This window comes from Jaculus jaculus, chromosome 13 (genome assembly GCF_020740685.1).
Source record: "Jaculus jaculus isolate mJacJac1 chromosome 13, mJacJac1.mat.Y.cur, whole genome shotgun sequence".
In the NCBI taxonomy this organism is placed as follows: domain Eukaryota; kingdom Metazoa; phylum Chordata; class Mammalia; order Rodentia; family Dipodidae; genus Jaculus; species Jaculus jaculus.
This window is the reverse complement of record NC_059114.1, coordinates 4,532,412-4,554,688: the sequence shown is the minus strand read 5'-3', so window position 1 is coordinate 4,554,688 and position 22,277 is coordinate 4,532,412. Positions and strand designations below refer to the sequence as shown.

The window sequence follows — 22,277 nt, the reverse complement described above, 5'->3', positions numbered from 1 at the left end:
CGAACCTGGGTCCTTTAGCTTTACAGGCAAGCGCCTTAACCACTAATTCATCTCTCCAGCCCTAATTAACTTATTTAATTAAGCTAACAGTGAACTGCGGAAGGCAATGAAGGAGACTGTTCACGGTTTTCACCGTGAAGTTTTGACTATTTCTATGAGTTTGGGCAAGATACTGAGTGTCTTTAGGTCTCAGAATATCAAGCTGGAAAGAAGGGAGAAGTGCAAAAATGTCAGTGACCTGGCACAGCCACTAAATACCCATTTTATGGGTGAGGTTTTGTTAATTCTGGTGGTGTGAATCAGATATCCCCCATAATCTCATGTGTTCTGAATGCATGGTCCCCAGCAGATGGCAATTTGGGAGGTGGAATCTTGCTGGGAGGGGTGTGTTGTTGGGGGGGGGACACGTTTTAGGAGTGTTATAGCCAGCTCCCCCTTGCCAGAGCTCAGCTCACTCTCCTGCTGCTGTTTCCCCCCTGCTGTGGCGGAGGTGATGCCTGGCCTCCGCTAAGCCATGCTTTCCCCTGCCGTCACGAAGCTTGCCCTTGAGATTGTAAGCCAAAGCACAAACTTTCCTCCCGTCAGTTGCTTTTGGTCCGATGCTCTGTCCCAGCGACGCGAAGGTGACTGCCACAGTGGTTAAGGAAGATAGCGCTTATTAACAACTTTGCATTTGGGCTGAAAACCCTGGATGAAAGCAAATCTGTGGAGATAAAAACGGAACATTTCATGTTAGTATATTTGTCACTAGGAAGTCACTACATGGTACCCCCACAGGCCAAGAGGGTTCTGTGAATGAACCCCCTTCATCCTGTATAATATCCCAAGAGGACAGCGTTGTTGACATAAGCCATCTTTGCAAGCCCCAAGCATCCGAAACATCTAGGCCATCCTTGCTGCAGCTGGGAAATTAAAATATGTGAAGGCATCCTGAGCCCAGGCAATGGGGCCGCATGGGGTGGGGGGTCCGGTAGCTTCGCCAGAAAAGGGAAGGCAGCCGACACGAGGTGGAGGAGGAGGGAGCAAGATGATAGTTGTTTAATTATTGGTTTCCTCCCAAACTGAGGCTTCCTGCCTTGCCAGGGGCTCATCCTCCAGCAGCGTGGGACCTTCCACCTCTGCGCCCACCGTCCCACCTGCAAAACATCGTTTTCATGGGCACATGCTACAAAGCTGTCTCCAGTCCTTGTAAAAGTCCTCCCCAAGTTCTGATGGTGTCCAGGCAGAGGGCTCCAGCGAGACCTGTTCTACAAATAGGAAGACCCGTATTTAAATTCTGACCCCAGGCTGGGGAGAGAGCTTAGGGGTTAAGGCCCTTGCCTGCGGAGCCTAAGGACCCAGGTTTGACTCTCCAGGTCCCACATAAGCCAGATGCACAAGGTGGCACATGCATCTAGAGTTCATTTGCTGTGGCTGGAGGACCTGGCGTGCCCATTCTCTCTCTTTCCCTCTCTCTCTCTCTCTCTCTCTCTCTCTCTCTCTGTCTGTCTGTCTCAAACAAAAATAAATAAATTAAAATTAAAAAAAATAAATTTTGGACCCAAGTAAAGAGGATAGGGCTCTGCACTAATGAATTGACTTGATGCTTGGTTTCCTCCATGCTGAAAAAGGGGCAATAACATCTCTGTATCTTGGGCTGGAGAGATGGCTCAGTGGTTAAAAGTGTTTGCTTACAAAGCCTCACGGCTGGGGGTTCAATTCCCCAGTCCTCATGAAAAGGCAGATGCACAAAGTGGCACATGTGTCTGGAGTTCATTTGCATGGCAAGGGGCCCTGGTGCATCCATACTCTCTTTCTCTCAAATTAATTATTTAATTAAAATATTTTAAAAAAATACACTGAGTGTCTGGTGTGAATTGCTCATTCTCTTCTGACATCAGTTGGTGATAGCCCTAAGGGAGTGTGACACTGGACACAGGTTTCCTCTGCTCTGATGTGCTTTCTCTTTTTCTACTTTATTATTGTTCCGCTTTTTGAGATAGGGGCTCTCTCGAGCCCATGCTAATCTGGAATTCACTATGTAATCTCAGGCTGGCCTGGAACTCACAGCGATCCTCCTACCTCTGTCTCCCAAGTGTGTGTGTCACTGTGCCTGGCTTCTATTTCTTTTCTTTTTAAGATTTTTTTTTTTTTTTTTCTGAGGCAGGGCCTCCCTCTAGCCCAGGATGTCCTGGAACTCACTGTGTAGCCCCAGGCTGGCTTAGAATACATGATGCTCCTCATTCTCAGCCTCCCAAGCGCTGGGAACGAAGGCGGGTTGCCCCCATGCCCGGCCTGGTTTCTGTCTGTCTGGTGACCCGGCTCCGGCTGCTGTCCGTCTAGTTCTACATGACGGAAGAGTGAACAACAGCCCCTCCATTTTGGCGCCGTGGTGACGTGGGGTGGCTTGCAGTTATATTCCTAGGGAGTTTTGCCTTTTCCAATAAGCTCAAACGATCAGCTCAGGATTAAATTTTTTTGTTTGTTTGTTTGTTTTTGTTTTTCAAGGTAGGGTCTCACTCTGGTCCAGGCTGACCTGGAATTAACTCTGTCATCTCAGGGTGGCCTCGGACTCATGGTGATCCTCCTACCTCTGCCTCCCGAGTGCTGGGATTAAAGCCGTGCGCCACCACGCCCGGCCTAGGATTAAATTTGTATGTTGGGAAGGCCTTCTCCTTCTATTGGTTCAGTTTTCCAGCATGGTATTTTCTTTTTTTTTCTTTCTTTCTTTGAGAGTGAGAATGGGAGTACCAGGGCCTCCCTGGGTCCTGGAGAACTGAGCCTTGAACCAGGGTCCTTAGGCTTCACAGGCAAATGCTTAACCACTAAGCCATCTCTCCAGCCCCGAAGCATGGCATTTTCTTACTATTTTTTTTAAATTTTATTTATTTATTTATTTGAGAGCGACAGACACAGAGAGAAAGACAGACAGAGGGAGAGAGAGAGAATGGGCGCGCCAGGGCTTCCAGCCTCTGCAAACGAACTCCAGACACGTGCGCCCCCTTGTGCATCTGGCTAACGTGGGACCTGGGGAACCGAGCCTCGAACCGGGGTCCTTAGGCTTCACAGGCAAGCGCTTAACCGCTAAGCCATCTCTCCAGCCCATGGCATTTTCTTCTTACTACGAACACCAGACACCCTTCCTCCCTGTTGCCTCTTTCTTGCCCCAAGCCGAGACACGAGGAAAGCCGCAGCTCGCAGGCCGCACTTTGTGGGGGAAGCGGGATCTCAGCAGGCCGGGGTCCCCACACGCTCTGCCAGCTGTACACAGGGCTCACGGACACCAATCAACCCCGGCAACCAGGCGCCGTTTCCAGAGTCCACTGCAAGCTTAGCGAGGATGCACTGGGGTTGCGGGACTTGAGCTGGTGGGGAGGCATTTGGGGCTCACTCCCCCCACGGCTGTTGCAGTCACCTTTTGCATCGCTAGCATTACACATCCGACCAAAAGCAGCCTGTGGGGCGGGGGGGAAGTTTTATTTTTGGCTTATGGACTCAAGGGGGAAGCTCCAGGATGGCAGGGGAAATGTGGCATGAGCAGAGGGTGGACATCACCTCCTGGCCAATACCAGGTGGACAACAGCAGCAGAAGAATGTGCCAAACACTGGCAAGGGGAAGCTGGCTATAACACCCGTGAGCCCGCCCCCTGCAACACACCTCCTCCAGCAAGGCTCCAATTCCCAAATTGCCATCCACTGGGGACCCTGCCTGCAGAGCACATGAGTTTATGGGGGGCGCCTGAATCAAACCACCACAGGGGCCTGTGCCCACTGAACCTAATACTTTATAGCGTCTGCCTACCCTGGAGGGCACTAGAATGTTTGCTTTTGTCTTGGGAGGCCACTGATATTTTAATTTTTTTTTTCCAGGAAAATACTGGCCTGAGGTCAATGGAAACATTGCTTCATTGCCTGATTTTGTAAGAATGTGACCTATTTAGGTCTTCTTTTCTTGCCTGTGTGTGGAGGGAGGGTGGGGGGTGTATGCGTGTCTACATGCCCTTGCAGTGCCCCATATGGTGACCCAGGGTTGCTCGCCAGAGTGGAACGTCGGGTGTCCGGCCCCATTGCTGTCCCGCCTGGTCTCGTGTGGAGCCGGAGTCTCCTCTTACTAGTTCTGGAGCTTGAGCGGCTCTGAAGATTCTGGGGTCTCTGCTCCCCTGCGTGACTGGGGTTACAGGCATGCATGGCCATGCCCAGCTATTTTATGTGGGTTCTGGAGGTTGGAACCCCGTCCCCTCAGGCCCTCGTGGGTGACAGGAAGTTCACTTAACTGCCGAGCCCTCTCCAGCGCCAATGTTGGCCTAGTTTATGACTGTGGTCCTAGAGTTGTGGCATGCAAAAGGGACAAAGAAAGCTTTTGTCTGCTCGCCAGGTCCTGCTTTCCTGAGTCGATCGATTGTAACTATGGAAAAAACCATCTCCGGGAGTGCTGTGTTCATAGACACCAGCCATGACATCCTCACAGGCCCTGACCGGGGAGGCTCATGCCTGACAGCGCAAAGCCACGCTCTGTTACTAGGAGGGGCTGTCACTGCGAATGTCAGGTCATCCCTTACACATGCGGCCTTCTCACCCTTCTATGGTGTGACATTTGTGGTAACAGCTCAGTGCCATGCACCCGGCTAGGTCTGTAAGTTATGAAAATAGAAGAAGAAAACGTCTTGTATCTCATACACCCATGGGCTGGGGCTGGGCAGAATGCTGGGAACACAGCCCCTTACAAAATCCCTTTTCAGGCAGGGGCCCCAGTGACTTGGGCTTGCAAATCCAACACCTGGGAGGCTGAGACAGGAGAATGACCCAGAGTTCTAGACCAACCTGGGCTACATGAGATCCTGTCCCACGAAAACAAAAACAGGGCTGGGGAGATGGCTTAGCAGTTAAGGCACTTGCTTGCAAAGCCTAAGGACCTAGGTTTGAATTCCCAGTACCCCACATAAGCCAGCTTCACAAAGTGGCATATGCATCTGGAGTTTGTTTGCAATGGCCGGTGCACCCATTCTCTCTCTCTCAAATAAATAAATAAAAATAATTAAAACAAAAACAAAATGAAGATGGCAAATTAGAGGAGTCTAGTTTTTGTACACACACACACACACACACACACACACACCATCCATATATACACACAGACAAAAGTGTGCCATTAAAAGATCTTTGGCACTTTTATTTAATATAGTACTGGAAGTCTTAGCCATAGCAATAAGGCAAGAGACACACATAAAAGGGATACAAATTGGAAAGGAAGAGATCAAGTTATCATTATTTGCAGATGACATGATTCTATATATAAAGGATCCTAAAGACTCTATCAGCAAACTGTTAGAGCTGATAAACACCTACAGCCATGTAGCAGGATACAAAATAAATACACAGAAATCAGTAGCCTTCATATATGCTAACAACAAACACACAGGATGAAATTAGAAAATCCCTCCCATTCACAATTGCATTAAAAAAAGATAAATAAATAAAGTACCTTGGAATAAATAACCAAGGAAGTGAAGGATCTCTACAATGCAAACTTCAAAACACTCAAGCGAGAAATTGCAGAAGACACTAGGAAATGAAAAAACATCCCTTGTTCTTGGATTGGAAGAATCAATATTGTGAAAATGGCAATCTTACCAAAAGCAATCTACACATTTAATGCAATCCCCATCAAAATTCCAATGGCATTCTTTATGGAAATAGAAAAATCAATCCAAAAATTCATTTGGAAGCACAAAAAAAAAAAAAAAACCCAATCTCAAATATCTAAAACAATTTTGAGCAACAAAAATAAGGCTGGTGGTATCACCATATCTGTTTTTAACCTATACTACAGAGCCATTGTAACAAAAACAGCATGGTACTGGCACAAAAGCAGATATGTAGATCAATGGGACAGAAGAGAGGACCCAGATATAACCACCTGATATTTGACAGAAATGCCAAAACACTCATTGGAGAATAGGCAGCCTCTTCAGCAAATGGTGCTGGGAAAACTGGATATGTATCTGTAGAAGGATGAAAATAGATCCTTATCTCTCTCCATGCACAAGAATTAAATCCAAATGGGTCAAAGACCTTAACATCAGACCTGAAACTCTGAAACTGTTAGAGGAAAAAGTAGGGGAAACCCTTCAACATATTGGTCTTGGCAAAGACTTTCTGAATATAACCCCAATTGCTCAGGCAATAAAACCACAGATTAACCACTGGGACCTCATGAAATTACAAAGCTTTTGTACAGCAAAGGACACTGTGAATAAAACAAAGAGGCAACCTACAGAATGGGAGAAAATCTTTGCCAGCTATACATCTGGTAGAGGATTAATATCCAGGATATACAAAGAACTCAAAAAATTAAATAACAAATCAAACAACTCATTTAAAAAATGGGGTATGGAACGAAATAGAGAGTTCTCAAAAGAAGAAATACGAATGGCATATAAGCATCTAAAAACTGTTCTACGTCACTAGCCATCAGGGAAATGCAGATTAAAACTACATTGAGATTCCATCTCACTCCTATCAGATTGGCCACCATCATGAAAACAAATGACCATAAATACTGGTGGGGATGTGGAAAAAGAGGAATCCTTCTACACTGCTGGTGGGAATGCAATCTGGTCCAGCCATTGTGGAAATCAGTGTGGAGGTTCCTAAAACAGCTAAAGGTTGATCTACCATATGACCCAGCTATAGCACTCCTAGGCATATATTCTAAGGACTCATCTCATTTCCTTAGAAGTACTTGCTCAACCATGTTTATTGCTGCTCAATTTATAATAGCTGGGAAATGGAACCAGCCTAGATGTCCCTCAACTGATGAGTGGATAATGAAGATGTGGCACATTTATACAATGGAGGTGTACTCAGCAGTAAAGAAAAATGAAGTTAGGAAATTTGCAGGAAAATGGATGGATTTGGAAAGGATTATACTAAGTGAGGTAACCCAGGCCCAGAAAGCCAACGGCCACATGTTCACATGTCATATGTGGATCCTAGCTACAGATGACTGGTCTTCTGTGTGAGTAGGAGGAAAACTCAGTAGCAGAGGCTAGTAAGCTAGAAAGGAGATATAAAGGGAATAGAAAAGAAGTGAGAGGGAGGCTTAATAGGATGGTATTGTATACATGTAAGTAGAAGAATAGATTAATCAGGGTGAAAAGGCCTAAGTGAGGCCAGGGGAAGAGATTGAGTAAAGGAAAGATGGAGGGAGACTAATCAAAACCTAAGGAAAAAAAAATATCATATGGAAACCTACTTTTCTGGACAATAGAATACACAGGAGCCATAGATTGTTACTAGAAAATTTTCAGTGCCAGGGATGGGATACCTTCCATGAATTGTTGGCCAGGGAGGTCCCTGATACCCCCAAAACATTACAGGCCATTGCCAAGGCCCTTGGTTTCCCATCAGGAATAGATGGTAAGACCCTATTGCTGAAGACTCCACATACTTGGGCTGCAAGGTCACTGAGAAATCCTGCTGGAACTGACCTGATAACCTCCTCCGTGCAGACCAGCTGACAGAAAGCTGGAAGAAGCCATTCTGCATGTAGTTCAATGGGAGAAAGAGAAATCACCAGTGAAGATACACAACAGTGGACACTGCAAGTCTTATATTTGGCCAGCCAGGCCAAATGAGCCAATGGGTACAACAGTGGCATGTCTGTTTGGGGGAAATCAACTGCCCTCTAATTGGACTGGCGGCCCGCTTCATGGTAGGGAATTCATCCCTGATACTGAAAACCTACAACAGGGGTAGTCATGAGCCCTAGGGGTGTAACGTCTGATGCTGTCTGGCTAAATGTATATACTATGCTCACCAAACTGTCCAGTAAGCACTTCTCTTAATGCTCATACCCATATATTAATGCTATTCTCACTTTTTCATTAGAGAACTTTCTCTTTTCAGATGGCAGTGACCTTGGTATGATTCAGAAGGCATCATGGTGCTGAGAAGAAGTGACAGAGGAGTGCTCAGGACTGCAATATCTCTATCACACCTTCCAAGGCTCAGGGTCCATTGTGGAAGAGGTGGCGGAAAGAATGTCAGAGCCAAAGGAAGGGTAGGACTCCTTACAATGTGCTCCTCCAGACACAAAACGGCCTGCATATCCATGACCTCACAGTGCCTGACACTACCTACACAAGACCATCATAAGAGGAGGAAAAGATGATGACATCAAAATAAAAGACACTGATTGAAAGGGGGGAGGGGATATGATGGAGAGTGGAGTTTCGAAGGGGAAAGTGGGGAGAGGGAGGGCATTACCATGGGATATTGTTTACAATCATAGAAGTTGTTAATTGTACATAAAATAAAAAGGATCTGTTTCTTGCAGCTGTCATCTGCTGATGCTCCCACGGGAGGCGCAGAGCAGAGCCATCCCCACCCCTCTTTCCTCTTTTCCGTTTCCCTCCCTCCTTGGCAGTCTACAAGGACTGGGAAAGGCCATGACCATGGCTGAAAAAAAGCCAGCGGAGCTCTGGGATGCTTCCCGAGGAGGGGAATGGTCCCCTCCGCATGCCCGAGGGAGTCAGGAAGGAGGGTCAAATACCTCCCAGCCCCACATACACACACACCTTGCCGGCACACACCGGCAGCCGGGGCCTGTAACTCCCAGCACCCAGGAGGCTGCGGCAGGAGGATTGCTGCAAGTTCCAAGGCCAGCCTGAGCTATCTACAGTGAGACCTGGTCTCAATATGAGAGCGGCGAGGTTTGATGTATCACACCTTTCAATTCTCCCTCCAGAGAGGCCTGGGTTTTGCGAGCAGGAGAGACCGACGCCGCCTCCTCCGTCTGGGCTTGCAGGCGCCCTGCTGCAAAGGCCGGGTGACCGCGCCTCGAACAGCCGCATGCTAAGCCGGCGTGGTGGCGGGAGGATCAGAAAAGCGGCTGGGAGTTGTGCCGGGGAGCTGGAGAGACTAGAGAGTTCCCCAGGGACCACTGCCCCTCCCACCCCCCCCGCAAGCCTGCCTTTCCCTAGATGCCCTGGAGGGAAGGAGGAGGGGAGGGTCAGGGTCCGCATTGAGCTCCTCTCCTGGAAGGGAGCGAGCGCGGCTGGCGGCGCTCTCCCGCCCCCTGGCGACCCGCTCGGCGCATTGCAGTTTCCGAACGCAAGCTCTTAAAAATCTTGGGTCTTGGGTCTGCGCCTCTTCTCCATTCAAATTAAAATAAATCGTTGAGTCCAAAGAAAGAGAAGCACATATTCTTGCAAGTTTAGATTACCTATTTTCTAGAGTTAAGTATCTTTTATTTTTCAACTTCTGAAATAATGGGATATGGATAAAACAAGGAGTCAAAGTTCTCTTTTTTTTTTTTCCCAAAATTTGTTTCATGCTTTAGGACATATGAAGGTCTTGCATTATTTTATTCTTATTTATTTATTTGACAGAGAAAGAGGGAGGGAGAGAGAGAGAGAGAGAGAGAGAGAGAGAGAGAGAGAGAGAGAGAGAGAAAGAGAGAAAGAATGGGCCGGCCAGGGCTTCCAGCCACTGCAAACGAACTCCAGACTCATGTGCCCCCTTGTGCATCTGGTTAATGTGTGTCCTGAGGAATCAAACCAGGGTCCTTTGGCTTTGCAGGCAAACGCCTTAACTGCTAAGCCATCCCTCCAGGCCTCGCTTTCTTTTCTTTTTTTTTTTTTTTTGGCTCAGGCATGATTCCCCAGTATCCATGTAAAGTCACATGCACAAAGTGGCCCATGAGTCTGGAATCTGTTTGCAGCAGCAAGAGGCTCTGGCACACTCAAACTCTCTCTGTCTCAAATTATGTATATATGTGTGTGTGTGTGTGTATGTGTGTTTGTGTGCAGTTTTGGGGATGGAACCCAGGGCCTTGTGCATACTGGACAAATTTCTTCCATTGAGTTACACGCCCAACCTGTGCAAGCATTTGAAAAGGAAAATAAATCCATATTAGAAATATTTGCAAACAGTTGATGCAAAATTAACATGATGGAGCTCGGCAGGGAGTCAGCACATACAAATATGGCTGAGAAGACGTTTGGCGCACGGCGTGGCCTGCACACTCTCTGGAAGACTGGGCAGATGCTATCAAAGGCTGCGGTTCATATACTTTCACTTACTAATCCACCTTCAGGAATGTTATCAAGAGAATCTACAATATTGTTGTTTAATGTTCAACGCTAGGAGAGTTGAAAGTTTGCTCGCTCAGAGTAGAATATTATAAAGATGTGTTTTAAAATTGAGTTATATGAAAAAAAAAATGGTGTCTAAAAACAGGGCTGGGGCCGGGCGTGGTGACACTCACCTTTAATCCCAGCGCTCGGGAGGCAGAGGTAGGAGGATCACCGTGAGTTTGAGGCCCTCCTGAGGCTATGTAGTGAATTCCAGGTCAGCCTGAGCTAGAGTGAAACCCTACTTCAGAAAAAAAAAAAAGAAAAATAAAACAAGCAGGGCTGGGAAAATGACTCCATGGTTAAGTGTTCAACTCCTCAGAACCTGTGTAAAAAGCTATGTATCCACAAACATGTCTAAATCCAGTCCCTGGGGTGGGATGGGAGCTTAAACCAGACCGAAGCTCATGGTTAAGGGAGGGACTCCGTCTCAAGGAAATACATAGATGACCAATAAGAGGATACTCAGGTTGGAGAGATAGCTTAGTGGTTAAGGCACTTGCCTACAAAGCCCAAGGACCCAGGTTCAATTCTCCAGGTCCCACATAAGCCAGATGCACAAGGTGATATATGCGTGTGAAGTTTGGTTACAGTGGCTAGAAGCCCTGGTGTGCCCATTCTCTCTCTCTCTCCCTCATCATCTCAAATAAAAATAAATTTAAAAATTTGAAAAGTATTTAAAAAAATAAGAGGACACTCGACGCAGTCCTCTGGCCTCCACACACACAAGGGGCGTGTGCGTCTGTACACACAAGTACATACGATGCACAACACACAAAAATGTATGGAAGTGGGTAAAAAATACTAAACAAAGCTGGAAAGGAATTCTGAAAATATTTGGCTGAGTTCAAAGAGTGGTGGAGATAGAATCTGTGATGTTGTGTGTACTAATGTTTTTGAATACAGACATGTTTTACATTGAAACTATATATATACACACACACACACACATGCAAACAATGTAGGAAACAGCGTCCCCTCCCCCATCCCCAGCCTGCTTGTTGCCACTTAACAGACTGGTACAAACACACTAGATCTTCTTCCTTGGGGTATATTCTCTCTTTCTCTCTCTCTCATTATGTAGTCTACTGTTTTAACACATGTTCTATTTCCTGAAGATTGATTTTTTTCAAAATATGCATTATAATCTTTCTGGATCAATAAATATGGAAGTACATTGTTTAACTGATATATGTGTGTGTGTGTGTGTGTGTGTGTGTGTGTGTGTTTTGAGGTAGGGTCTCACTCTAGCCCAGGCTGACCTGGAATTCACTATGTAGTCTCAGGGTGGCCTCGAACTCATGGTGATCCTCCTACCTCTGCCTCCCGAGTGCTGGGGTTAAAGACGTTCTCCACTAGGCCAAGAGGTGATATTTGTTTATTCTAAGTTTTAAAATGATAATTAATTCTGCAAATACCTCTTGTACATTTAGCTTAGTGAACCCTGTTTGTGAATTTAAGTATCTTTTCATTTATTTATTTATTGGCCACTGATGTATCCTCAGAAAACTTCTGATTCATATTTATTACCAATTTCCATTGTATTTCTATTATATCACATGTGGATGTGCCTGAGGAATTTTAGATTTTTATTCAGATTTCATTAATTTAGAGATTAGCACATATGTTTCTTTCCAGGAATATACTCTATGTTCCCATTTAATCAGGTCCCCTTTGATGTCCCTTGGCAAAATTTTATTTTACTTATTCATACCCTGCACACCTCCTGTTACCATCTATATCACAGGAGAAAGGTAGTTCCTGGGCTGGGGAGATGGTTCAGTGGTTAAAGGCCCTTGCTTACAACACCTAATGGTTGTGGTTCAGTTCCCCAGTACCCACGTGAAGCCAGATGCACAAATTAGTTCATGCATCTGGAGTGCACCTTCAGTGGCTGGAGGTCCAATTGTGCCCAATTCCCTTCCTTTCCCTCTTCTCTTTCTCTCTCTCAAATAAAAACATATTTTTTCCTAGAGGCAAGCCCAATGGACTGCCTGCTTTTATTTATTTTTTCAATGTGAGAGTGAGAGAGAGAATTGGCATGCCAGGGCCTCCAGCCACTTCAACCGAACCTCAAACACATGTGCTCCTTGTACCCATGTGTGACCTTGTACCCATGTGTGACCTTGTACCCATGTGTGACCTTGTACCCATGTGTGACCTTGTACCCATGTGCTCCTTGTACCCATGTGTGACCTTGTACCCATGTGTGACCTTGTACCCATGTGTGACCTGGCGCACTTGCGTCACTGTGGGACCTGGAGAGTCGAACATGACTCCTTAGGTTTTGCAGGCAAGCACTTTAACTGCTAAGCTATCTCTCCAGCTCGCAAATAAATGCATTTAAGCTAGGTCCTCAGGAGGCAGAGGTAGGAGGATCGCTGTGAGTTCAAGGACAGCCTGAGAATACATAATGAATTGCAAGTCAACGTGGGCTACAGTGAGACCCTACCTCAAAAAAATACATTTAATAAATAAATACGTTTTAGAAAAGAAAGACATCTCTAAGGTTTATTTACACAGCAGAAGTAATTTTCAATTGAAATAATTAACAGCTACGATTGAAATTGTAGTTGTTTTTCAAGAACAATAGCTCAAAGACACACAGATCTCCTCCTGCTAATTTGTGTACAAGAGGAATCGACAGATCAATTTCAGTTCCTCTGATATGTTAAAACAGGATTTAGATACAAAAACAAGAAGGAGAAAGAAGAGAGAGAAGAAAAGTCACGATTTCCTTTCCTCTACTTGGGTGACTGCTGCTCACTGGTGGAAAGCCACAGGCCAGTGGGGACTAGTCCTTTTCATCTGTTGGCTCCCCGACACCCTGATTGTTTTGAAATTATTTCACTGCTTCTGTCAACCTTTGTAGTTATTTATTTATTTTTATTATTTGTTTAAGAGAGAGAATGGGCGTGCCAGTGCCTTCAGCCACTCTAAATGAACCCCAGATACAGGTGCTACCTTGTGCATCTGACAACTGTTCTGAGGTCCTTTTTTTTTTTTTTTTTTTTGAGAGCAAGATTGAGAGAGAGACAGTGAGAGAGAGAGAATGAGTGTGTGCCAGGGCCTTAGTCGCTGCAAACGAACTCGTGTGCACCCCCTTGTGGGCATGTGTGACATTGTGTGCTTGTGTCCTATGTGTCTGGCTTACATGGGATCTGGAGACTTGAAAAATAGTTCTTAGGCTTCACAGGCAAGTGCCTCAGCCACTGAGCCATCTCTCCAGCCCGCGAGGTCCATTCTTGATTGGCACCTGGGTTGGATTAAGAAATAGGTGTCTCCACACATGATTGGATCATGTGGGCTCTGGTTTAATTCACTGATGGATTCATTTTTAAAACATTTTTAATATATTTGTGTGTGTGTGTGTGTGTGTGTGTGCAAACATGCCAGCGCCTCTTGCTGCTGCAAATGAACTTCAGGTGCATTTGGCACTTTTCACATCTGGCTTTATGTGGGTGCTGGGGAATTGAACCCAGGCCAGCAGCAAATAAGCCCTTGGTCTACTGAGACATCTCCTCAGCCTTCATCTTTTTTTGAGACAGGTTCTCACAGTGTAGCCCAGGCTGACCTAGAACTCACCCTACAGCCCAAGATGGTCTTGAACTCACGGCAGTCCTCCTGCCACGACCTCCCCAGGGCTAGGATGACAGGAATGAGTCATCATGCCCTGCTCAGGTTCAAAATCTGAGGAGACTATTGGGAGGTGGCAGAACTTCCTGCCTGGTGGGAAGGAGATGGCACTGAGGGACACGTCCTTGGAGCTTGGACCTTGCTCTGGCATTTTTGTGTCACACTTTGCTCGGCCTCCTTCCTTCCATGAAGTGAGACAGCGCTGCCCTCTCGTCCCCAGCCACGACTGCCACCATGACGCTCTGCCCAAGAGCACGGGGAGAAACTCTAAGGACCAGACCCTCTGGAACTATAAGCCCACATAAATAATAATTCCCCACTTTAAGGCCTTCTTTAACAAAATAGCTCTCATTTGACAGCTGGTACAAAGGATCCAGTAAGGAAGAGGCACCAGACAAGGGAGGCAGGTCCCTCCTCCAGCCAGAAATGGGCATTTTCTCTTTTTTTTAATACTTTATTTTTAGTTACTTATTTAGGTGACAGAGGAAATGGGGAGGGGGGAGAATGAATAGGCACACCAGGGCCTCCAGCCACTGCAAACAAACTCCAGGAACTTGTGCTCCCTTGTGCATCTGGCTAACGTGGGTCCTGGGGAATCGAACCTGGGTCCTTTGGCTCTGCAGGCAAATGCCTTGACCACTAAGCCATCCCTCCAGCCCCAGAAATGGGCATTGTCTGCAGGGTCCCCTTAGCACCTTCTAGGCAATCTTCACGTTGAGTCTGTGTAGCCATGACCCACCAACGAGCTTGGCTTTCCCAGTAGAGTGACGCTGACACCTTTTGTGGTATTTAGCATCGTGGGCGTCTTTGGACGCGAGATCTTGGCATTCAGGCCCTGCTCTAGGCTTCCCCCTTCTGCTGATCTTGGCGGTGGTAAAGGTGGTGGGCTGCACCCAGATCCTGAGGATATTTAACTTATCTATTAGAGAGAGAGAATGGATGCGCCAGGGCCTCTAGCCACTGCAAACGAACTCCAGATGTATGCTCCATCATGTGCATCTGGCTTGCATGGGTCCTGGAGAGTCAAACTGGGATCTTTTGGCTTTGCAGACAAACCCCTTAACCTCTAAGCCATCTCTCCAGCTGACAGAGGGGATGTTAGACCCAAGGATAAAGAGGATTGTGTGTGTGTGTGTGTGTGTGTGTGTTTTAGTTTACTATTATTTACTTACTTTTATTTTATTTTTTATTATTGACAGCTCCCATAATTATAGGCAATAAACCATGATAATTCCTTCACCCCTCACTTTCCCCGTCACAACTCCGCTCTCCATCACATCCCCTCCCCCTCTCAATCAGTCCCTCTTTTATTGTGATGTATCGTCTTCTCCTCCTATCATGCCAGTCTTGTGGAGGTAGTGCCGGGCACTGCCAGGTCATGGGCATCCAGGCCATTTTGTGTGTGGAAGAGTGTGTTGTGAGGAGTCTGTGGTTTTAATTCAGGTCGTAGAAGTGAGATGTTAGGCCGGAGGAAGGGCAGGTGTGGGGGTTCCACAGAGAGAAGGTCAGGTAGGGAAGTGAGGACGCAGGAGAGGCCCGCGTGGGCTCACTGCGCTGCAGATCCCGGGCTGCCGTGGAATCCCCGCAGTCAGAAGCTTGGGAAGAGAGAGCTGTAAATGCAGAAGGCTTTACAAACAATGATTTTAAGAACTTGGGCCAGGCATAGTGGTGTACACTTTTAATCCCAGCTCTCGGGAGGCCAAGATAGTAGGATTGCCATGAGCTTGAGGCTACACAGTGAGTTCCAGGTCAACCTTGGCTAGATTGATGTGCCAGGGCCTGCAATCGAATGCCAGGCGCTTGCGCCACCTAGTGGGCATATGCGACCTTGTGTGCTGATGCCAAGAGTACAACGTGGGTCCTCAGGCTTCGCAGGCAAGCTCCTTGACCACTAAGCCATCTCTCCAGCCCAGGAAATAGATGTTTGATTTTCAAATCTTAGCATGGGTATGTTGGAAATATCAATATATAAATCAGAAACCTAGCTAGCAATTAATGTTGTTTAGGAACAAATTGGTATGTCCTAAATGATCATATGATATAATTTTTAATACATATATATGAAAGCAGGCAAGTTAATGCTTATTTTAACCATTGAGTGTTTTTTTAAAGTTATAAAGAGTTTTAATTGAAGATTTAAACCTTTATTTTGACTTCTAATCTTTAAGGACTTTTCCCTGTAAAATTATTAGTGTTCATATCTTCTGTTAATCAAAGATCTCCATGATTGATAGAATTCACAAGCTTTAGTAAATAACGAATTTTGTAACTGAGTCAAATTGTATGAAAATATGGCCTTGTGGGACAGCCCCTGTGGCCTCACTTTGGGAAACAGAAGGTCCCAGCAAAGCGTTCCGGGGAAGTTGAAAGCAGGAGCTGTTTGGGGATCCATCTGTCACACGGGGCCAAGGATAGGTTTTTCCACGCCTCACTCTGGCGTCCAGCTTCACGCAGTCTTCGTGTTTTCTTCGGATCTTCCTGGATCTCTGTCGCTTCTTCTCCTCCCTCTCCTAACCCACCGTCTGCGCGCCCACAGCAGTCCTTTCGAACACTGGCTTCACATCTCCCTCCGCTGGGCTCTGAGGCCCTCACAGAGCTGGCTCCGGATGGCTCTGGTTGGTGCTTTTTACGCAGAATCGCGGGTGGGGTCAACGTCGAGGGTGCGGAGATGGAGCTCAGGAGCGCATGTTCCATTCCTGAGCTCCATCTCCGGCCTTGGGGGAAGAAAAACAAAGAGATTTGCACCTGCCTCGGCAGTGATTCACACAAGGGAAAAACCTGTGAGCGTGGAGGGATGCGCTGCTGACTTCGTAAGACATGGGCCCTTTGGTACAAACTTCTGGTGGCTACTACCGCACAGTACCTTCTAGGGTTTTCTGTGTCGCTGGGTATCTGTGAATGGAAGAGATTCGTAATGACTGCCGGTGCTTATGATTTCAAGTGGACAGGACTGGCTCTGTGCATGTCCGTGAGGCCTGGGCAGAGCAGTTCAGTGCAGGGGGCAGAGCCACGGTGGAACGTGGGCGGTGCGCCCGTGGGGGTCTGGGGCTTTCAGACTGAATAGTAAATGAAGGCAAACCGAGCACCGACACCGCGCCCCCCCCCCCACCCGTTTCCTGACTGTGGATGCGTGTGATTGTCGGCCTCACTCCTGGCTCCATGCCTTCCCACCAGAACGGACAGCAGCCCCTCAAACGTGAGCCCCAGGAACCCCTTCCTTAAGTTGCTTTGTCAGCTGACTTTCGTCACAGCAGCAACAAAGAAAGTAACTAATACATGTGACATGCCTCATCCTGCTGGTTTCATCTCCTTATTTCATCAGGCCGCAGTTTTGTCCTCCACTTGAAGCCATGTCATTATTTTATAGTAAGAGAGACTCTAATGCTGGGATGGACATGGTACTATGGCTGTTCCTAAACCACCCGTGGGTTGCATGTCTCTCTGGTTTGCTGCACAAGGTTGCTATGGATACAGTGAGTGATAACTTCGCATGTGCCTCTCGGTCTCCCAGACATGCCTCACACGATGACACAACCCTGTGAGGTAAGTACTATTGCTGTTGTAGCTGGACGGAGGAAACCTGGGATGCGAGGTGATCTAGTCCTCCCGAGGTCACCCAGTAGATGACAGAGCCAGAGTGTTAACTCAAGAAGTCAGATCCTAGGGCTGGAGAGGTGGTTCACTGGTGAAAGGCGTTAGCTTGCAAACCCTGCTGGCCCCAGTTTGAGTCCTCAGACGGATGAACAAAGCAGTCCATGTATCTGGAGCTTGTTTGCAGGTGCAGGGGTCCTGACACACACATCTCTCTCTCTCTACTTGCAAATTTAAAAAAATAGTAAACTAATTAATTTTTTAAAAAGAAGTTAGGGGCTGGAGAGATGGCTTAGAGGTTAAGGCACTTGCCTGCAAAGCCTAAGAACCCATGTTTGGCTCTCCAGGTCCCATGTAAGCCAGAGGCACAAAGGTGAGGCAAGTGCAAGGTTGCAAATGCCCACTAGGTGGCGCAAGCATCTGGTGTCCTATGGCAATGGCTGAGACCCTGGGGCACCAATTCTCTCTCTCTCTCTCTCTCTCTCCCTCTCTCTCCCTCTCTCTCTGTCTCTGTCTCCCTCTCTCTCTTGCTCTCTCCAAAAGAAAGTAAGATTCCAAGTGTGAGGTGTTGACCACCATACCTCACTGCCTCCTTGATAAGGCAACTTTCCAGTGCACACAAAGACATCTGTGTGTGTGTGTGTGTATGTGTGTGTATGTGCACGCACGCGCATGTGCACATGTGCGTGTGGTGAAGTATGTGTGGTGTTGTGGGGGGGGGGGTGTTCGGATGACAGCTGCACTCTGTCGCTCACCTGCACATTTCCTTGACACTGAGCCTCTCTCTGAACCTGGAACATCACTTTTCATGAGCCCCAGCAGGTCTCTGGTCTCTGCTCCCCACGGAGCTGGGGGGACGGCCTGTGTGGCCCTGCCCAGCTGCTTCCCTGGGCTTTGGGTAACTCAGGCCCGTCCAGACCCTTTCAGGTCCTCCTGCAGCTTCTCAACTCCCATTGCCTTCAGCTCTGCCCATGCCATCCACCCTCTTCTGCAGAAGAACCAGGAAATCATCTTCCTGAACGGATGCTCATCGGCAAGACTTTCAATTTGGTGCTGTGTCTGGTACCTACTGACGTTCATGCTTCCACTGTCACTCTCCCAGGACCGCTCAGAACCTGCGCTGGGCCTCGGGACCAATCTCCTCTCCCAGGACCGCTCAGAACCTGCGCTGGGCCTCGGGACCGCTCTCCTCTCCCAGGACCGCTCAGAACCTGCGCTGGGCCCTCGTGACTGATCTCCTCCCCCAGGACTGCTCAGAACCTGCGCTGGGCCCTCGGGACTGATCTCCTCCCCCAGGACTGCTCAGAACCTGCGCTGGGCCTCGGGACCGCTCTCACAGCCTTCCCCTGGCTTCTTTTCTTTTCCATGGCTCAAATTCACCTTGCATTTCTCCACGTGTTAACTTCACCCTCCCTTTCTTTTTTAAAAAAATATTTTTAAAATTTTTATTTATTTATTTGAGAGAGGGAGGAAAAGTGAGAGAGACAGGTAGATAGAGAGAATGTGCATGCCAGGGCCTTCAGGCACTGCAAACCAACTCCAGACACACGTGCCACCTTGTGCATCTGGCTCATGGGGGTTCTGGGCAGTGGAACCTGGGTCCTTTGCCTTAACCTCTAAGCCCCACCCTCCCTTTCTGACTGCAACATTCTTCCTGCCTTCCCACTCTGCTGCTTCAGTTTATTAAAAACTTTATTCAGGGGCTGGGGAGATGGTTCAGCAGTTAAAGACACTCACTTGCAAAGCCTGCTGGCCTGGGTTTGATTCTCCAGTACCCATGTAAAGCCAGATACACAAAGTGGTGCATGCATCTGGGGTTCATTTGCAGTGGAAAGATGTTCTCACGTACTTTCATTCTCTCCCTCTCTCTCTTTCCTTGCAAATGAATAAATAAATGATATTTTTGGCCGGGCATGGTGGCGCGCGCCTTTAATCCCAGCACTCAGGAGGCAGAGGTAGGAGGATCACCATTAGTTCGAGGCCACCCTGAGACTACATAGTGAATTCCAGGTCAGCCTGGACCAGAGTGAGACCCTACCTGGAAAAACCAAAAAATAAAAAATAAGAATGAATAAATAAATGATATTTTTAAACAGATTTATTCAATCTTTCATTATTCCCTGCATTGCTGGAGATCAAACCCAGGACTTTGTGTGTGTGCTAGGCAAGTGCTTCACCACTGAGCTCCAACCCCAACCACTGGCTTTTTTTTTTTTTTTTCCTGAGGCAAGACCAACAAACTGGTCTGCTTTTTATGTGAGAGAAAGAGAGAAAGAGAGAGAGAGAGAGTGCAAGGGTAAGCACCAGGGCCTCCAGCCACTGTAACTGAGCTCAAGACGCACGCACCACCTTGTGTGCAAGTTTGACCTTGCACACTTGCGTCACCTTGTGGGATCTGGAGAATCGAACACGGGTCCTTAGGCTTTGCAGGCAAAAATGCCTTAACTGCTAAGCTATCTCTCCAGCCCCGCCATTGGCTTTTTGACACAGGGTCTTACTGATTCTCTTGCATCTGTCCTCCCAGCTCCCCAGCCTGCCTTGTGGCCTTTTGCTCCTTCTGGTCATGCCAAGTGCAATCTTCGTGTGCTCCGTACTCCCAGCGCTTAGGAGAATCTGCTTGTGATGTCACCCATGACTAGCTTTGCCTCCCCTCCCCATGTCACCCCACGTCACAGCACAGGAGCTGCCGCCCAAGGCCTGAGCTGAGCCACAAGATGAGACACGGGCCTTGACCGGGTGTGGCAGCGTCTCCCTTTCTGCACCTGGGCGCCTGCCAGGAGGCGCAATCAACAGCTTATTATGCTGAATCTGGACAGGCGGCTGTTTTCTAAACAAATATAAATGCACGAGTCAAGAAATGGACCATTTTTGAGTTAATTTTGTATCGTCCTTGTGATCACATGCAGATGAAAACAGGTTGTAGGTTATCTTGGGCCATAGCAAGGCATGGTGCATCTGATTTTGTGTCAGAGAGAGAGAAATGGACGCCTTCCCTCTTCCCCTCTGCTTTCAGCTCTTCTCGCTCCTGTTTTGTTTTGCACGCACACGCCTCTGTGTGTGTGTGTGTGTGTGTGTGTGTGTGTGTAGATTATGTGTGATATAGCGTGAGGTTTGTGGCATGTGGTGTGTGTTGTATGGGACGCACATACCCCATGCACTTGAAGGGCCAGAGGAAAACACCGGTGGTCCCCAAGACTCATTCAACTATTGAGACGGGGTCTCTCCCTCAACTTGGAGCTGCTGTCCATCACGGAGCCCAGCAATTCTCTGGAGGTTACAGCTTTCATTTTTACTAGTTATTTGCAAGGAGAGAGAGAGAGAATATGAGTGTGCCTGGGCCTCCAGCCACTGCAAATGAACTCCAGACACATGCGCCACCTTGTGCAGCTGGCTTTAAGTGGGCACTGGGAAATCGAACCTGGGTCCTTAGGCTTTGAGGCAAGCACCTTAACTGCTAAGCCACCTCTCCAGCCCCACTTCCCACTTTGTTGTTGTTGTTAATGCTGAATTGAAGTTGAGTGCCCAGCCAGAGAGGCCCTCATGTGGTTTGGCCTGCTGGGTGATCGCCTCAGCCGCTCTCTGTTTCTGTTACTGGCTTTTCCTTGCACTTAATATTCAGTTATGGACTGGATGCTATATTGTTTATAAAAAAAGACTAACATGTTCGCCAGGCGTGGTGGTGCACGCTTTTAATCCCAGCACTCGGGAGGCAGAGGTAGGAGGACTGCCGAGAGGTCAAGACCACCCTGAGACTAAATAGTGAATTCCAGGTTAGCCTGGGCTAGAGTGAGACCCTACCTCAAAAAACAGAAAAAAAAAAAAGACTGCATGTTCACCTCAACCCAAGCACTGAGTCTGGGTGGATCAGGTGCACTGCTGCTAGTTTTGTTCACTTATTTTCATTGGTGTTCTTGTAATCTTCCCATTTTTTCAATCCCCTGGGAGTCAGGATCTCTCTGGTTTAGGTGAGGAAGAGTTTCACTGGACGTGTGGAGGAGGGGTGGTGCTTACCTGGGACATCCAGGTCCTCTCTAGCCACAGTGCATCAGGAATGACCTCCAGTTGGGTGGCGTTACGGGGAGTTTTATTTGAAAATGATTCCAGAACCTGTAGGAGAGATAGCACGGGGAAATAGGCTTCGGAAACCTCCGTGCCTTGTTCTTACCGAGGCTTACTTTGATGCCCATATTCAGCCCTCCTCGGGAGGCAGCGTTGCTATTCCCTTTCAGCGTTCCTGTGGGTGGGAGGTTGTAGGATGTTGGACATAGACAGGCCCTTAATACACGATGACCTCTGACCTCAGCATGGTGTCACATGCCTGGGGGCAGAGCACGCGGGAGGCTGAGGTCGGAGGATTGCCAGCCTGGGCTATGGAAAGAGTACCCGGCCAACTAGACTGCGAGACTGCTGGAAGGAAGGAAGGAAGGAAGGAAGGAAGGAAGGAAGGAAGGACGGAAGGAAACAGGAGAAAGAAAAGAAAGAAAGAAGCAAAGAAAAAGAAAATATAACATAATATTTATTCAAACAAACAAACAAAAAAGGAGCTGGAGAGATGGTTTGGCAGTTGAATTGCTTGCTTGCAAAGCCTGATGGTCCAGGTTCGATTCCCCAGTAGGCACATAAAGCTAGACGCAGACAGTGGCCCGTGTGCTTGGAGCTCATTTAGAGCGGCAGGAGCGACACTCCTACTCTCTCTCTCTTTTTCCCTTTCAAATAAATAAAACGTATTTGAAAAAAGAAAACATGACGTGACGGCTGTGCCTGGCTCTAAGGAGCTCTCCTGGGAGAAAATCTAGATTTAAATGCAGTGCACAAGAGCACTGAGGCCTAAGATCAGGAATGGTGTAAGTGAACACCCATTGTCCCCCCATCTTTCTCCCTCCCTCCCTTCTTGCAAATCAACAAATAAAAATATCTTAAAAATAAAATGAACTA

At 47.5% G+C, this 22,277-nt stretch overlaps 1 protein-coding gene across 4 annotated transcripts in view; it reads right to left on the bottom strand.

Moving 5' to 3' along the window:
• The window catches only part of LOC101605572 (cytidine monophosphate-N-acetylneuraminic acid hydroxylase), a 79,132-nt gene continuing 56,855 nt past the window's right edge, over nucleotides 1–22,277 (bottom strand). For 2 of the 4 annotated variants that reach the window (XM_045132597.1, XM_045132600.1), the window contains 2 exons: nucleotides 21,354–21,449; nucleotides 15,587–16,643 (listed from right to left, as the gene is read on the bottom strand). In XM_045132597.1, the coding sequence (XP_044988532.1) occupies nucleotides 21,374–21,449 (76 nt within the window). In that variant the 3' untranslated portion in view covers nucleotides 15,587–16,643; nucleotides 21,354–21,373. Of the gene's footprint in view, nucleotides 704–15,586; nucleotides 16,644–21,353; nucleotides 21,450–22,277 lie in introns of those variants that run through there. The other 2 variants (XM_045132598.1, XM_045132599.1) reach the window with 2 other exon arrangements.